General features: G+C 40.3%; 1 protein-coding gene across 1 annotated transcript in view; it reads left to right on the top strand.

Annotated features, from left to right (window-relative positions):
* The window catches only part of LOC116265978 (uncharacterized), an 83,801-nt gene that overhangs the window by 38,755 nt on the left and 27,894 nt on the right, over positions 1–17,152 (top strand). Inside the window, exon 10 of the mRNA XM_031647000.2 lies at positions 8,398–8,442. Coding sequence (XP_031502860.1) covers positions 8,398–8,442 — 45 coding nt within the window. The remainder of the gene's footprint in view (positions 1–8,397; positions 8,443–17,152) is intronic.

Here is a 17,152-nt window from a genome sequence, read left to right as displayed (position 1 = left end):
GCTAGGAAGTCCTCATACTCTGACTTGTTGATACTCACAGTCACTGTCTCAAGGTGAGAAGGAGATAGACCCATCTACAGTTGATGAAGCTGCCTGAACAAACCCAATAGGAGACTGTAAAGAATTTTTGCCCTGCTTAGATGCAACATTTCTTCCTAAGGATGCAACGAAAGGATGACTATGTTTATCCTAACGTCTGTCTTTTAAATGTCCTGTTTTCCCACAATAGGTGCACTGAAATCTCCCCTGACCTCCTCCTAACCCTCAACCTATGCCTCTCCCTCTGAATGAACTGCGTCCACGACCTCTTGAGGCTACCAAGGCAGAGGCATGAATATCACTAGAGGGCTGAGAAAGTGTCACACCAAGACGACTGAGTCTATTGTAGGCTTCAAGCTCTAGTGAACATTTGAGCCTTTGCTACTGCATATTTAGGGAAGAGACCCTGTAGAAACTTCGCAACCATATACTGTTCACCATGAGTCTTATGACATGTTGGACATGGGGGGCGTAATACTTTAAGTCGTTCATAGATGGACTTGAGGGAAGCGAAGTACTGAGCAAGACTTTCGTCACCCTGTTGCAAATTAAGTAATTCCTCCTCCACCTGCAATATCTTGTTAACATTCTTGTCATTTGAGTTTGTTTCAAAAAATCCCACATTTGTTTGGCCGAGGTATAGTATGCAATTGTTGATGCAATTTGTGGTTGGATACTATTCATGATCCACGACATGATTATCTCCCTTCCATGAACCATATTTTATACTCTTTTCAAAGGGCTTGTTTTCTTCTATAACATGCTCCTTCTGATGTCCAATCACAGATATCATAAACACACGAGACCAAATCTCATAGTTAGATCCATCAAACTTTATAGTAGAACCATAAGAGAATGGATTTCCTTCACTTTTAACCTCATGAGAGAAATCAGTTTTGGGATTTTCAGCCATCACAAATCTGTCCACAAGAGATCGACCACCACCAGCAAGAGAATATATATATATATATATATATATATATATATATATTGAGAAAGAGACTGATCAGCAAGAACAAACGTCACACACGGCAGTGTTAGATGCGCAACAACAACCAAACTGCTGTCCAACTGTTGACAACAACACCACGACAAAAAACAGACTGCTGTCCAACTGTTGACAGCAACACCACGACAAAAAAACAACAATCTAACGACAAAAAATTCTGCTAACAGCAAGCCCACAACAGAAAAAGGATCCTCACTGCTTGTATTGTCTGCTCCAACCAACAACTTGTCTATTTATGCATCTAACACTGTTGTACCATCGATTATTTTTTACAAATCATGAATAGCGACAACAAATAAAAACATTCAACATGAACTGCCACATAAATCATAGAGAGCAGTCCTCCACTTGGCTGCTTTGATCATAGAACACATCAGACCATAAGAGATTCAGACTCCCACACAGCTACGATAATATATATACTTATGTAAATCCATGGCTGGAGTCTATTCACGCATATCTCCTAGCGTGAATAGACTCCAGCACACGGTTCCGTTGCTGGAAATCAGTCAACTAGAACATACGAGAAGAGAAGGAGAAAGACACGAAAGAAGGAGGAGACAGTGGAAGAGATATAGCCTGAGAGGAGGAGGGTCACCGGCTGTTTGCTTCACGTCGCCAGATTCATGGACGTCCGCTGCCTGTCGCCGGCTGTTTGCTTCACGTTGCCAATCACGTTTGCTGCTCTGATACCATGTTGCAGCCTTGAGACGTGGAGAGAGAGAAAGAGTTGAAGTCGTGAGAGTTGGGGAGAGAAAACGTGATTCATTCACTAACCCTAATCTCTATTATAAAGAGATTAGGGTAGAAAGGAGATTTACATATTACATCAATCTAAAATAAAGAAAAGATTAAAGAGGTCTTATAACTCTTTAATATTACAAAGAACCACCTAGAAACATAAACTCCTCTAAGTTCAACACTTTTGACGAATGAAATGTTGATCAATCTCTATATGCTTAGTGCGATTATGTAGAACATGATTGAAGACAATCTTGATTGCACTTTAGTTGTCACAAAATAGAGATGACTGAGCAATGGGAAGGGAGAGTTCCACAATCTTGATTGCGGCTGGATGGTCTGTTTGCTTGCTTGTTTGCTTCTTTGTTTTTTTTTTAAAATTTTGTGTCGTTAAACATCCTTCACAGAAGGTGCAATCTTTTGCTAAAACCATGGGCAAGCAACTGCCATTGGCTATGCACCTTTTGCTGGTTTTTAACAATACAAAATAGAAAAAACCATTGGCACATAGGGCAGCCGGCTTATTTCAATTCCTATATATATATATATATATATATATTATCTACCCAGTAATATACACACATAATAAGTTCATATATGTGTACAGTGTGATTGGTGTCTGTTCTTAAGTTGCTGCCTATGGAAAGATGCTCGTCTCAAATTTCTTACAATTTACTTTGATGGGTCTTTGTAGCAAAGTTTCTCTCATTTAGTCTTGCTTTAAGATGGCAGAAAAGGGGCACATAGCAGTTATCTTCTTCAAGATCAATGACTCAAATTATATGATATCGCTGGGGCTATGAGAAAAATTCCTTGTAGCAAAAGACCATGGGATACGTGAGTGGCATATCCTTGCAACCCAATTGAAGGTCACAAGTTCTATTGACAACAAGATGGTGGCTTTAAAGTGAACATGAACAAGGGAAAGCTTCGCAGCAGTTTGAGTTAAAGATGAAAGATTGGATGGAAAAAATTGTCAAAATCATTTCATGGTTCATGAATATCATAAATGTACTTTGAAGTATAAACCAATGTTGTAAAATGCGTATCGTAAGGCGTATGGGTCGGGCTTTAAGATACGCCGTATCGTAAGTCATAACCGTATCGTAAATTTTTTTTTAAATAATAAATCAGAAAAAATAAAAAAAAAATCGGAAAATTCATAAAAAAAATCAGAAAAAATTAAAAATAATAAATTCTTCATAGAAAACATATTGTAGATAATGATAGACTTATTATTGCTAAATGCTATAAACTTACACGTTCACGGTTCATCATTCATACTTCATAGACATCAAAATTCATAACAATATCATTCAATTTCAATCAACAAAGCATAAGCCATAAAGTGATAAAACATTCAACTATTCAACAACCATAGATTCATAACTCTTAAGTCGTTCGATACATATAATGATATAATGATTCATCATTCATAATCTTCATCATCTTCATCTTCATCGTCAAGAATTGAAAGATCCTCACCAATATATTCAGCACCAGCAGTAGCACTAGCAGACTCTCCTTCATCAACAAAGCCTTCTGTTGCTTCAGCTTCAAGGTTGAAGCATTCAAGATCTTCATCATCAAATATTGTAGTCGGTTCTTCCTCAATCCATGGCTCCAGATCGTCAAAGTTTTCCAAGCTGATAAGATCGAACTGAGATGTGTGCTTCCTTGTTGATGTTTTTTGTAATTCTCTACGTTACATAAGAGAAAACTTGTTAATATATAATTTCATATAAATATATTGTACAAAAAATGTAAACATTAAGCTATATTACCTTTGTTTCAACCTCATATTATATTGAACAAAGATAAGGTCATTCAACCTTTTATGTTCGAGCCTATTCCTTTTTTTCATATGGATATGTTGGAACACACTCCAGTTCCTTTCCCATCCACTAGCACTGCATGTTTGGCTGAGGACTTTGATTGCAAAACGTGCTAGGTTTGGACAATCAAACTCATACCTATTCCACTACAAATCTAAACAAAAATATAACGTTATAACAAATCAATGTGAAAGTTCTCAAAAAATCAAATGTAACAAATGCAAAGTAAATTAAACATTTCTATGTATTTACTTCGACGCATGGTTGTCCTGGCTTGAACGGCGACAGGTTGTCCCATGCCCCGATAACAAGTATCATATAGATCCAACTCATTGCTGACGGCATCTTGTTCTTTAGAATCTGCCACTAACACGTTAATACAATCCAACAAACCACTTAAGACTTCTCTGTCCTTCTTAAATGTAGGAGAAAATCTAATTGCAGGATTTAGATAGTAAGCTGCTGCATGAAGAGGTTGATGAAACTGTCCAGTCCACCTTTTATCTATCATCTTCCATATGGGCATATATAACTTTTTCTTTCATTTTAAGTTGTCTCGAATTGCCTCTTTTGCTTTATCCATGGCCTCATATAAGTACCCTATGGAAGGCCTATCCTCGCTCTCAGCTAACCTGAGGACTTTCACTAATGGAACACAAACTTTCAATAGCTTCACACATGATTCCCAAAATTTGTTATTAAATATGATATCCACAACTAAAGAAGCATTTCTTTTATGAGCATGTGGATATGCAGCCCATTCTTCACTAGCGAACATCTACCTCAAAGGAGTTCTTTGTTTCACCACACTCTGCACAATCAATACATTTGTGGCAAATCTAGTTTGTGCAGGTCCTATCAATTCAACTCCTTTTGTAAACTTTCTCATGAAACTCAATATATATGCATGATTATAGATAAATTTTGTTACCTCTTGACATTGGTTAATGGCTGATTTCATATCATTCATCTCATTAAGATCTTGAAACATAAGATTAACACAATGAGTGGCACATGGACTCCAAAAGAATGTTCCATACTTTTGAAATAACAAATCTCCTGCAACTCTATAATTTGCAGCATTATCTATAATAAACTGTACAATGTTTGCAGGTCCAACTTCTTGTACGACATTATCAAAAATATTGAACAAAATCTCAGCAGTCTTAGGAACATCAGACAAGTCAAGAGATTTCAAGAACATTGTACCTTTAGGCTTTAGGGCAATAAACAAGAAAATTTACAAGTGTTCTTGACCTTGTATCAGTCCATCCATCTAACATAATGGAGCAACCTGCTTCCTTCCAAGATAATTTCAATTGATCGCAATGTTCAGACACTTCTTTCATTGTATCTTGAAGAATTTTACCCCTCAACTGATGATATGATGACATTTTGAATCCGGGGTCTATAGAAGCAATTGCATCTGCCATGGCTTGGAATACATGCATCATAAAACCATTTCCCTACCATCTTTTGTGCTTGATATAACATATCTTTAGATGTCATAGCAGCACGAATCTGCGGCTGACCACCTGAGCTAGTATATGAAGGGAAAAAGCTCTTAATAGAGCCAACACTAGACCTACCAGTAGGAACTCTACCACTAGGTGGTCGCATACCGCGCCTGGCCCTATCTGTTGTGCCTCTTCTCTTCCTTCCCGTTACGCCAGATCGACCTCTTTCATAAATGATCTCTTTTCCTCTACGATCTCTACCTCTTGAGGTCTCCAAATATGTTCTTAGACTGCTATCATCTTCATCATCACATTCATAAGCTTCTTCCTCTTCTTCTTCATCTTCCAAAGGCTCATTATAGCCTACATCTGCCTCTTCAATTTCTTTCTGTATCCTCTTTTGATGTAAAGCATGAAGCATATCTAAACATCGCTGACGCACATATGGAGGCAAAGGTTTGTTTGGTCCTCCAACACAAGGAGACGCATCTTTGGAGGTCCCTGCCAAATGGTGTTTCATTCTACTAATCCCTCCTGAAAATGTATTCCCACAAAAGCTACATTTGAGTTTCAAGTGGTTATTCTCCTTCACCCTTTCGCACCATTGCCATGTGGAATCCATATCTTCAAAAAAAAAAAAAAACCAAATCCTATGGTAAACTTAATGAAAAACACTCAAAATCTTTCAATCTACGATTATACGGTAAAAAATTATGAATACATGGTAAAAACATGAGATTTCATACCTTATGAAGAAGAAATGAAGAAAACGCCTTTCCTCTCAACGAAAATCAACCACCCACGCATAAATCGACCCCTTAATCTTCGATTTCACTGTGAAAATCAACTTTTTGATGGTGAAAATGGACGATCGCTCTCCCTGACGGCAGTATCCGAGCTTGAGAAATGAAGAATGGAGGCCTTTTTTCAAAAAGAAGCAGAATAAGTAGATCTCGGTTGGGTTTCCACGAAATCAGCCTGTATCGTACGATACGGGCCCTGTATCGCACACGTGCGATGCAGGAACGATACACCCCCTATTTGCGATACGGGGGGTGTATCGTACCGTTTTTTTAAAACGATACGGACCGTATCGTTTTAAAAAAACGGTACGATACACCCCCCGTATCGTAAATAAGGGGTGTATCGTTCCTGTATCGCAATATTGGCATAAACTACTGCAGAGGCATTGGTTTTACTCAAAAAGCCACTGATGGAGCAAAGCATTCATTTTGGACAGCAGAGAGAAATGTTGGTGACCCTTCGTAACAGTATGACATCAGCCTCAAAACCTTAGGCATGCACTAATCCTCGTTAAGTACAGCCATTCTTTACATGGCTTAACAATATATAGTGGTATAAAAAAATGACAAGCCTGCCACTACTTACATGTAGACACAATAATTTACATTGGATTGGACCCAGATCCAAAATCAACAATAAATATGACATCTTTTCAACATACCCAGGTATCACAAGAATAATTGTTAACTAAAATTAGATAATGTCGACTCCGAGAATCAGAAGCAACAGTAGCAAACTCCCATACATATGAAAACACAACTTTAGAAGGTATTGTAACTCTTTTGTGTGTTGAATGAAAAGACAATTGATGCAATTTTTGCTTGAAGACCTTTATGATAATAGTTTATTGAAAACCACATAGCGATACATACCAACTTACAAATTTTTGACTTTTTATCTAAGTAGTGAGTACAGGTGGAACCACAAGAAACAAGCTTAAAGATGCAAAATAATTCCCACTCTTTAAATGAAATTTAACTTATGCGCAACACCAAATAAATTCTCCCACAGTCATCGAACATGCTGCACAAAGCAATCAACGTGACACAGAGGAAATTACATAGAAAATGATGTATCTATCTCCAAGGAGAGACAGAGACTCACATTTATGTCCAGCATACCATCTGATGCATGATATGAACGAGACGATATGGTGTATCATCTATTCTATATGTATGGATGAAGGGCTATGCATAAATAAGCATGGGACTGTTCATATAAAATGTATATGATGCAAGAAGACGCTCCATGCATTGACTTAATGTAGATGCATGAATGCTCTATGCAAGTATACGAGTATTTATGCATATGTATGATAAATAATGATGGATGAGGATGGATAGGCTCACAACATGAAGGCCTGACTATATACCATTCGTGGATGACATGTTTTGATGCATGTAAGTATGACATGAATGAGTGAATGCATGATGGTTATGAGTCCTAATGATGCATACACATGAATGCATGTGGATGAGTGGGTGTCACAATCTATGTCTTCTCCTCCTCCTTCCCTCTACCTCCTCTGATCCATTGCACGACCCTTCCAAAAGAAATAATAAAATAAAAAATAAAAATAAGCAAACAAAGGTTAAAAAGAGATCAAATGAGACCCTCCATCATTTTGACGGAGGGCCCTCATTTAATGTTTACAAATGTCACCATAATGTCAGAGTCACGGTTTATATATATATATATATATATATAAAGAGAGAGAGGGGGTGTCCATTTTTTGGACACTTCATGTTCAGAAAATGGCATGTCCCACCCGTGTTGTGTCAAGGCATGTCAGTGTAGGATACGGCTGGACACTGACACTTCATCTTTTTTGAAGTGTCCATGCAACATAGGTTTTCACTTTTCATTAACCATTTGGATAGTGAACCATAGGTGAAAGATGGTGTCAATCAGGAGGAGCTGCAATTGTGCTCTGCTGTCTTCATGTGTCAACAATATGTGAAATTCAAAATAAATAAAAGCATGGTCAATCCAAACAAAGTTAATTGGAGTGCATACCTGGAACCATTGATTGGATCTCAAGTTAGGATTAGGTTTACAGTAACCATTTGGATAGTGAACCATAGGTGAAAAATGGTGTCAATCAGGAGGCGCTGCACTTTTTGCTCTGCTACCTTTATCTGTCAACAATATGTAAAATTCAAAATAAGTAAAAGCAACTTCCATTTTTTTTCGTAGGGGTAACTGTTCTTTTGACCTTTTTGCATTGCTTGTGATTAGGATTGCAAGTGCTCTAGATCTGGTTTGAGGAATTTGTTGGTCATCACTGTATGAATCCCATTTCAGTCCATACTCTAATGTATTTTATTATCCCAGATCCAGTCCACTTGCAACCCAACTTGTGATGTGATCCTTGTACTGCAGCATGTCATTTTTTTCCCTCCTATAGAATAGACTGAGGGGCTTGTTTTTTTGATACTTCCTGACATTTATGGTGAGTATTATCTGCTCATTATAAAATAACTTATGTTTCCTTTTGCATTGATTTGTATAGGCATTGTCGCAGTTGGAGGCATTCGGTTCTACACATTTCAGTCTGGTGAGGGTGCAGTTTTATCTCTAATAATAGTAATATCTTGTGACTGCAAGTCCATTCTCATTCTAAATACTTTATATCAAGTCAGATAAATATGATACATACGACTTCTCCCTAATTCCTTCGAGATTTAAGTTGTTCAAAGGCCTTTAAGTTACCATTGTTTCAATAATGGTGCAGTTGATAGAACAGCTCCATGTGTCAGAAATATGGCTATATGTCATGGTGAACTCCATTCTCAACTCTGCTTTAAGTCCCTTGTAAAAATTCTCTTAGAATTTTATGAAATGGTTGTGCCACTCTATGTTCAGCTACTCAGCCATGCCAGTGTGACGTGAAGGTAAGGGGAGATAGGGAGAGTAATAATTACTTTTATTCATGTCTCAAACTAAGTCACATGGGTGCTTTAAAATGCACCCAGCACTTGTGTTGACACGATGCGGGTGCGGGTGCAGACACAGGTGCAGCTCCGACATGTACCCAAGCTGCACCTGATTTTTTTCCCTTTTTTTTTTCTATTTTTTCTCACCTTTTTTTCTCCTTTTCCTTTCCCCTTTTCATTTCCCTCCTATTTTTCCGTCCTATCTCTCGTTCTTTTTCAAACTTTCAGCTTTCTCACTCTCATTTTAAAAAAGAAGACAGTCAAAGGTGCAGCAGCATCCTTTTTAATGGACGACCAGTCTGCTGTCCTTGAAAAAAGACAACTAGACTATGTATATGTAAAAGAAAAACTTTATTTTATTTCCTCTCTCTTTCTTTCTTTTTCAAGCTTCCAACTTTTGTCTTTAAAAAGGAAGGCAGCAAAAGTACGACCAGTCTGCTGTCCTTCGACCAGACTGCTTACATTAAAAATATGTATATTTTATTCAATTTAAAATTTTTAAAATTAACTGCCCTTAAAATGCTTGTCCTTTAAAAGGACGGCCAAACTGTCAATATTTTAAAAGACCTCTATGTTATTCAATTTAAAATTTGAAAAATAAATTACATTCTATTTTCATGCACCCAATACTTGCATTCAATTGAAAATGCACCCAACATGCAAAATGACCTTTGAAAAAAAAATTAATTTTCAGTAAAAAGAAATATAAACATACAACATTATTTTATATATATATCCGCACCCCCGCAACCGAATTTTCCAAGATGTGTCGCACCAGCACCGGCACCGGCACCCTGCACCTATGTGACATAGGTCCCAAAGTTAGTCACGTTATGTGCTTGCAGGAAATTGGGTGAGAGCCGGAGTCCTAAATAATGGCCAATACGGATGATGGTTTGTGATATCTCTGATATCCTTCTAGATATCCCAATGCTATCGCATAATATGGATACAATATCATGATATGGATACGAAATGACTTCTTTCAGCTTTTTTTTTTTGTTTCTCTGACATCTAAAATAAAATCCTGTCAATCCTTAGTTTCTCTGTTATTCTTTACATTTTCTCAACTATTAGATGTTCATGGATTCTCTCGAGTAGGAATGAGTTCTTTGTAACACAAAGGCCACAAATTTCCAACTACTTTAGCTGCTAAAACATGTTTCTTGCTCATTCATGAGGCTGGATTACCTACAAATGGAGCAAAATATTTAGTGGAGATATATCCTTAGCAAAGACTGGGTCGTGTGAGCCATTTGCTAGACCAGATCGTGTGGGACGAGGGATGTCTCTTTGGTGGATTTCGTGCGCAGCTTATTTAATCTTTGTGAGAGTGATGCTTTTAGAACTCAGATAAATTTTGTTTTCCCACTACTAGTTTGAAATCTAAGGATCCTGCTGTTCTGTTTGATCTTGTGACTAATTGGTTTACTATCTTTACATTTAGCTTTTGAACAAGCCTTTGTGAAATACTGAGGGAAGTGTCACAAGACTGGGTGCCTATCTCACTTGAAGCTGTGTCATCACGAGTTTAAGTTGGAGATTTTCTGTGTAATCGGTCTGGAATCCACAATAGAAGAACTTTGTTGACTCTTTGTTGCAAACTTCTGGTGATAGCACCGTAAGCTTGAGGGATAGGAAAATGTAAGTACCTGTGTATATTTCAGGTGTACATGTATGTATTAACTAAAATATACCACTACATAGTTTTCATTTGTATACTCATTTATACTTTTTATTTCTTTTGTACTGATTCCTACTTTTATTTTATTTTGTAGGAGACGTTGGAGTCCCCAACGGCTTTATTTATAGTTTTTGGGCTCTCCAATGGTTGTCCAAACACTTGTGTAAACCCCTGTACTGTGTGCTGCTTGCTGCTGTGTTGACAGCAGGGTTTGGAGGGCTTTGGTGCTTCTGGTTGTGGGCCTTAGTAACTGTTGGTTGCTATATTGGGAGCATGTTTAGGTGCCTTAGTGCACTGTTTTGGTTGTTGCCCTGTTGATAGGGATATTTGGTGCCTTAGTTCACAGTTTATCTTATTGCTGAAGAGATTGTGTGGTGAGCACTTTTGATAGCTTTGGCTTTGCTCGTGACGTGACGTGACGTGTAGCGAAGCGTTTGCTTTAGGAAGCTTCTACGACGAGTCGCTTCTCCCCTTTGCCACTCTCTCCTTTCTGGCTCTTCAAGCTCTTCAAGCTTCCGGGTGAGCTTACGCGGACTCTCCGCCTCTTTGATTGGTAGGCGGGCGCCCTACTTAAGCGACCTACGGGAGAAGCCTATACTATACTATAGTGGTTTCTGTAGAAATATGCAACGGAAGAGAGAAACAGAGAAGAAACACACGATGTACGTGGAAAACCTCAAGAGGTGAAAAACCACGGAGAAGCTCTAACCTAGGGGCAAAACCGCAACCCTAGGAGAGAGAAAATTATTATCACTTAATCCGCTAAAACAACAATAACATGGGATTATAAGAGGAAGACCCGCCTAGGGTACCGAGCCACTCTCGGTTCCCACGTCCATGGGACCGGGTCTATATCCAGACCCGGTTCCCTATACAAGATATTCTAACACTCCCCCTCAAGCTTGGCATACATGTCAAACATGCCAAGCTTGCTCACATTCTTTTCAAATTGAGATATACGTAAGTACATAAGGCTTTGGTTAAAACATCTGCAATTTGATCTTCAGACTTTATATAAGGCAGAATCAACTCCTTTGAATCAATGTGTTCCCGTATGAAGTGGCGATCAATCTCCACATGTTTGGTTCTGTCATGCAGGACAGGATTATTTGCAAGGTTAATCGCAGACTTGTTGTCGCAGTACATCTTCATCTTCTCTTCCATTTCAACTCCAATATCTGCTAGAAGAATCTTCAACCATAGCATTTCTGTAACTCCCATAGCAACCGTCCTGTATTCAGCTTCAGCACTGGATCTAGAACAAACTTCCTGTCTTTTGCTTTTCCATACAACCAGGTTACCCCCCAAAAAGATGCAGTACTCTGTGGTAGACCTCCTAGTATCAGTGCACCCTGCCCAATCTGCGTCAGAGTATCTTTCAATATTAAGTTGGTCTTGCTGAATATACATTAATCCTTTCCCTGGGTCATTCTTCAGGTACCCCAACACTCTTTCTGCACTCTTCCAGTGACAATCAGTAGGAGCATGCATAAACTGACTCAACACATTCACAGCATAAGTGATATCAGGGCAAGTAAGAGTAAGATAGATGAGCTTACCAACCAACCTCTGATACCGTCCTTTTCCTTCCTCATCCAGGATGTTGTCAGTTTTGATGCTTATCTTCGTACCAGACTCCATTGGAGTTAGAAATGGCCTACATCCAAGTTTACCTGTCTCCTTTAAGAGATCCAGAGTGTACTTCCTTTGGCTCATAACAAGCCCTGTCTCTGATCGAGCAATCTCTATCCCCAGAAAGTACCTTAGTTTACCCATATCTTTCAGATCAAATTCAGCAGCTAACCTCTCCTTCATCTTCTTTTTCTCTTCTTCATCGTCACCTGTGACAATCATATCATCAACATATACAAGAAGAAGATTCACCAGACCATTTCTCTGCTTAATGAATAGGGTGTGATCACCATTTCCCTATTTGTATCCATTAGTCTTTGTAGAAATACGCAACGGAAGAGAGAAACAGAGAAGAAACACACGATGTACGTGGAAAACCTCAAGAAGAGGTGAAAAACCACGGGGAAGCTCTAACCTAGGGGCAAAACTGCAACCCTAGGAGAGAGAAAATTAATTCCACTTAATCAACAGATTTACAATAAGTGGAGATTATAAGAGAGAGAGGTAGAGAGCCCGCCTAGGGTACCGAGCCCGCCTCGGTATCCGCGTCCATAGGACCGGGCCCATATCCGGACCCGGTTCCCTATTACAAGATGTTCTAACACTCCCCCTCAAGCTTTTCATACATGTCGAACATGCCAAGCTTGCTAACATTCTTTTCAAATTGAGATGTACATAGGGCTTTAGTCAAGACATCTGCAACTTGATCTTTAGACTTCATATAAGGCAGGATCAATTCCTTTGAATCTATGTGTTCCCGTATGAAATGGCGATCTATCTCCACATGTTTGGTTCTGTCGTGAAGAACAGGATTATTAGCTAGGTTAATCACAGACTTGTTGTCACAATACATCTTCATCTTCTCTTTCATTTCAACCCCAATATCTGCTAGAAGAATCTTTAGTCATAACATTTCTGTAACCCCCATAGCAACTAGGGGTGGGCATCGGGCTGGGTCGGGCCAGCCCGACCCGCTAAGACCCGGCTCACCTCGGCCCGTCGGGCCTAAAACCTGGGCCCGGGCCCGGTCCCGGCCCGATAATATTGTCGGGCCGGGCTGGGCCGGGTACCGGGCCTGGCCACCAAAAGTCTGGCCCAGCCCGGCCGGGCCCGGCCGGGCCCGGCCCACCAAACGGGAAGGGGGAGGGAGAGGAGGGCGGGCCGGGCCAGGTGCTTGCGAAGGGGAGACGGGAAGGGGGAGAGAGAGAGGGAACCAGAGAGGGAGAGGGAACCAGAGGAGGAGTGGGGTGGAGCTCTCCCTCCCACGCCACACCCGCCTCTGTGAGACATGACCCTCTGAAACGGTGAAAACCCCTAAATCCTGACGTCCCCAACAGGGGGCAGGAGAAGGAGGAGGAGGATGGGGCACCTAAGCCTCCTGCAGAGCCGACTCGGCGGTGGCCACCTGCGACTCGGCCAACTTCACGATTAACAGGTGGAAGAAGAAGATGCAGAAGCAGAAACAGAAACAAAAGCAGCAGGGCTGCAGGAGCAACAGCCAACAGGGGATGCCGACCACGACCACCACCCCGGAGATCAGAAGGTTCGAGTACAAGGAGCTAGAGAAGGCGACGGAAGGGTTCTCGCCGAGGATGCTATCGTGGCGTCCTAGAAGGTGGCCGCCTCGTTGCCAATTTGCCATCGAGCGCCCTTCTCCTCGCGCGCGCGACCACCACCACAATAGCCTACTCCCTTCCATATCCCTTCTCGATAATGAGATCGGAGGAGGGAGGGGAACCAGAGAGGGAGAGGGAGAGAGGGGGAGCGGAGAGGGGGAGAGGAGAGGGAGGGGATGGGAACGAGCGGGGGACGGAGGCCGCCCGACCCGAGGGCAGGAGTCGGGCCTTCCGGGCCGCCGCCGGGCCGCACTATCGGGCCTGGGCCCAGCCCGGGACCGCTGCCGGGCCGGTTTATCGGGCCCGGGCCAGCTTTTCCCCGGCCCAGGCCCGACGCTGCCCTGTATTCGGCCTCAGCGCTGGATCTAGAGCAGACTTCCTGCCTTTTACTCCTCCATACCACCAGGTTACCCCCAAGAAGATACAGTACCCTGTGGTAGACCTTCTAGTATCTATGCACCCTGCCCAATCAGCATCAGAGTATCCTTCAATATTCAGTTGGTCCTGCTGAGTAAACAGTAACCCTTTCCCTGGATCATTCTTCAGGTACCCCAACACTCTTTCTGCACTTTTCCAGTGACAATCAATAGGAGCGTGCATAAACTGACTCAACACATTTACAACATAAGTAATATCAGGGCGAGTAAGAGTAAGATAAATAAGCTTACCAACCAGCCTCTGATATCGTCCTTTTCCTTCCTCATCCAGGATATTACCAGTTTTGATACTTATCTTTGTACCAGACTCCATTGGGGTTAGAAAGGGCCTGCATCCCAGTTTACCCGTCTCCTTTAAAAGATCCAGAGTGTACTTCATTTGGCTCATAACAAGTCCTGTCTCTGATCGAGCAATCTCTATTCCCAAAAAGTACCGTAATTTACCCAGATCTTTAAGATCAAATTCAGCAGCCAACCTCTCCTTCATCTTCCTTTACTTTTCTTCATCGTCACCTGTGACAATCATATCATCAACATATACAAGAAGAAGGCTCACCAGACCATTTCTCTGCTTAATGAATAGGGTGTGATCACCGTTTCCCTGTTTGTATCCATTAGTCTTCATTACTACCCTCAGTCTTTCAAACCATGCTCTAGGAGATTGCTTTAGTCCATACAAGGCTTTCTTGAGATGACAACATTTTCCACTTTGGGCATACCCAGGAGGCATGCTCATATAGACCTCTTCCTCTAGATGGCCGTTCAGGAATGCATTCTTGACATCAAGCTGGTCCATGCTCCACTTCTTTTGCACTGCTAGTGCTAAGATGACCCTCACTGTCTTCAGTTTAGCAACAGGAGCAAAGGTCTCAAGATAATCAATTCCATATTTTTGGCTGAACCCCTTTGCCACCAGGCGAGCCTTATACCGTTCCAGTACCATCAGGTTTGTACTTCACATTAAACACCCACTGAAGTCTAAGAAATCCATAAACTGAATCAGCTGGTTTGAAGAATACTCTATGACTGTGTCTGCCACACTGTGACTAACCTGTTAAGAAATATGATTTCTTATTGTTGTTATCTCTTAATTAGGTATTATCTTAGTTAAGAGCTAGTTTAGGATTAGTTAGGAATTAGTTTAGGATTTAGTTTATTTCTTTCTTTTCTCTTTATTTTTTATTTTTTATTTTTTATTTTTTTATTATTTCTGCCAAACTAGCCGTTGGCAGTTCCAACAGCTCTATTAAGAGCTGTTGGAACTAGCCCAACGGCTAGTTTAGCTCATCTCTTCTTATTCTCTCTTATAAATATCCTTGTAACAGTCTTTGTAAAGAATAAGCTGTATTTTACAGCCTTTATATTGTTTATTGAATGAGTATTACTCTTCTTCACTTGGCCTTAGTGCCTTTTTGGTATTATATGTATTCTTTGTGACTGTTATAGTCACTTTTCACATGGTATCAGAGACATTGGGCTGATTCTCAAAGCTTGTTAAAGGCTGCTGCTGAGATTTTATGTTGCTGGTTTGATTGAAGAGATTCTTTGCTGGAGGATATAATTTCTTGAAGGCCTTTTTGCTGCGGTTGCTCACCAACTGTTTGGTGAAATTTCTAGAAGAGTTTTTTCTTGACTTCCTTGGAGATTATTGTTTCAAGTATTGCTCTCATGGAAGACTCCAAAGTTTCAATTGAAGGAGGAAGCTATTATGCTCCATACAAGCTTGACGGAACCAATTATACACTATGGGCAAAATGTTTGGAAATGCATATCAAAGGAAAATATTTATGGGGCTTCATAAGAGGTACGTCTATCCCTCCCACTCTCAAGTTGACCAAAATAGAAAATGGGATTGAAAAACAACTAGATGGAGTGGAAAGACAAAATGCTATGAATGAATATTACAAAAAATTAGACGATTGGGAAGCTAAAAATTCTAGGATTAAAGAATGGATTTATGGAAGTATTGAACCTAGAATTGCCCAAAATCTTATGTATTATGAAAAGGCTAGTGAAGTTTGGGAATATCTTAAGGGAATGTTCACCCAAAAAGATATGGCCCGAAAGTATCTTTTGATTCAAAAGGCCCAAAGTATCAAGCAAGGAGAGAAAAATGTTAGAGAATTTTTCATGGAAATCTCTAGTGTATGGAATGAGTTAGATCAACTAAGTCCCGAACTAGGGTTGGACTGCAAATGCCATGAGATTAGAAGAAATGAAATAGATGAATTTCGGTTTTTTCAATTCCTTCAAGGGCTACGGCCCGAATTTGAACAAATAAGGTCAGCCCTTCTTTCTTCATCCTCTCCTCCACTCATTCATGAACTTCTTACAAAGCTAAGTGGAGAGGAAACTAGAATGAAATTATCCAAAGAAATGGATAAAGATAGTGTTCTTGTCTCAAAACAAGAAGAAGAAAGAGCCTTAGCCGCCTCTAGACCTGGAAACAACATCAAGTCTTTTAGACCTCCTCACTTTAAGAATCAAATTAGAGGAGAATATAAAGTTATTTGCCACTTTTGTCATGAACCGGGTCACATAAGACCTAGTTGCCCAAAGTTGAACAACAATGAAGGACAATCGCGGAATCTTGGAGGAAATTTTCTCAAAGGAGGAACTTCATATCCACAAGGAGGGCAACACAACCGGGGAATTTCATTTCCTCAAGGTGGACATTACAACATTAGACAATTTGATCAAAGAAAGGCCGCAAATGTCACAAATGAAGGATGTGATCTATCATCTATATCCACAACGTTGAATCAAATCATGACAGCCCTTCAACCCATGATCAAGGAGTCAAATTCCGGAGCACTAGCAACAACGGCATCCATCTCCAACACTCCTGGTATGTTTTCTTGGCTTTTAGATTCTGGTGCATCTTTTCATATGACACCAAATATATCATCTTTGACCAAATTTGAAAGAACAAGAAAAGAATCAAATGTTGTTACCGCCGATG

The sequence above is a fragment of the Nymphaea colorata genome, chromosome 12 (assembly GCF_008831285.2).
Source record: "Nymphaea colorata isolate Beijing-Zhang1983 chromosome 12, ASM883128v2, whole genome shotgun sequence".
Taxonomy (NCBI): domain Eukaryota; kingdom Viridiplantae; phylum Streptophyta; class Magnoliopsida; order Nymphaeales; family Nymphaeaceae; genus Nymphaea; species Nymphaea colorata.
This window is presented reverse-complemented; position numbering and strand designations above follow the sequence as displayed.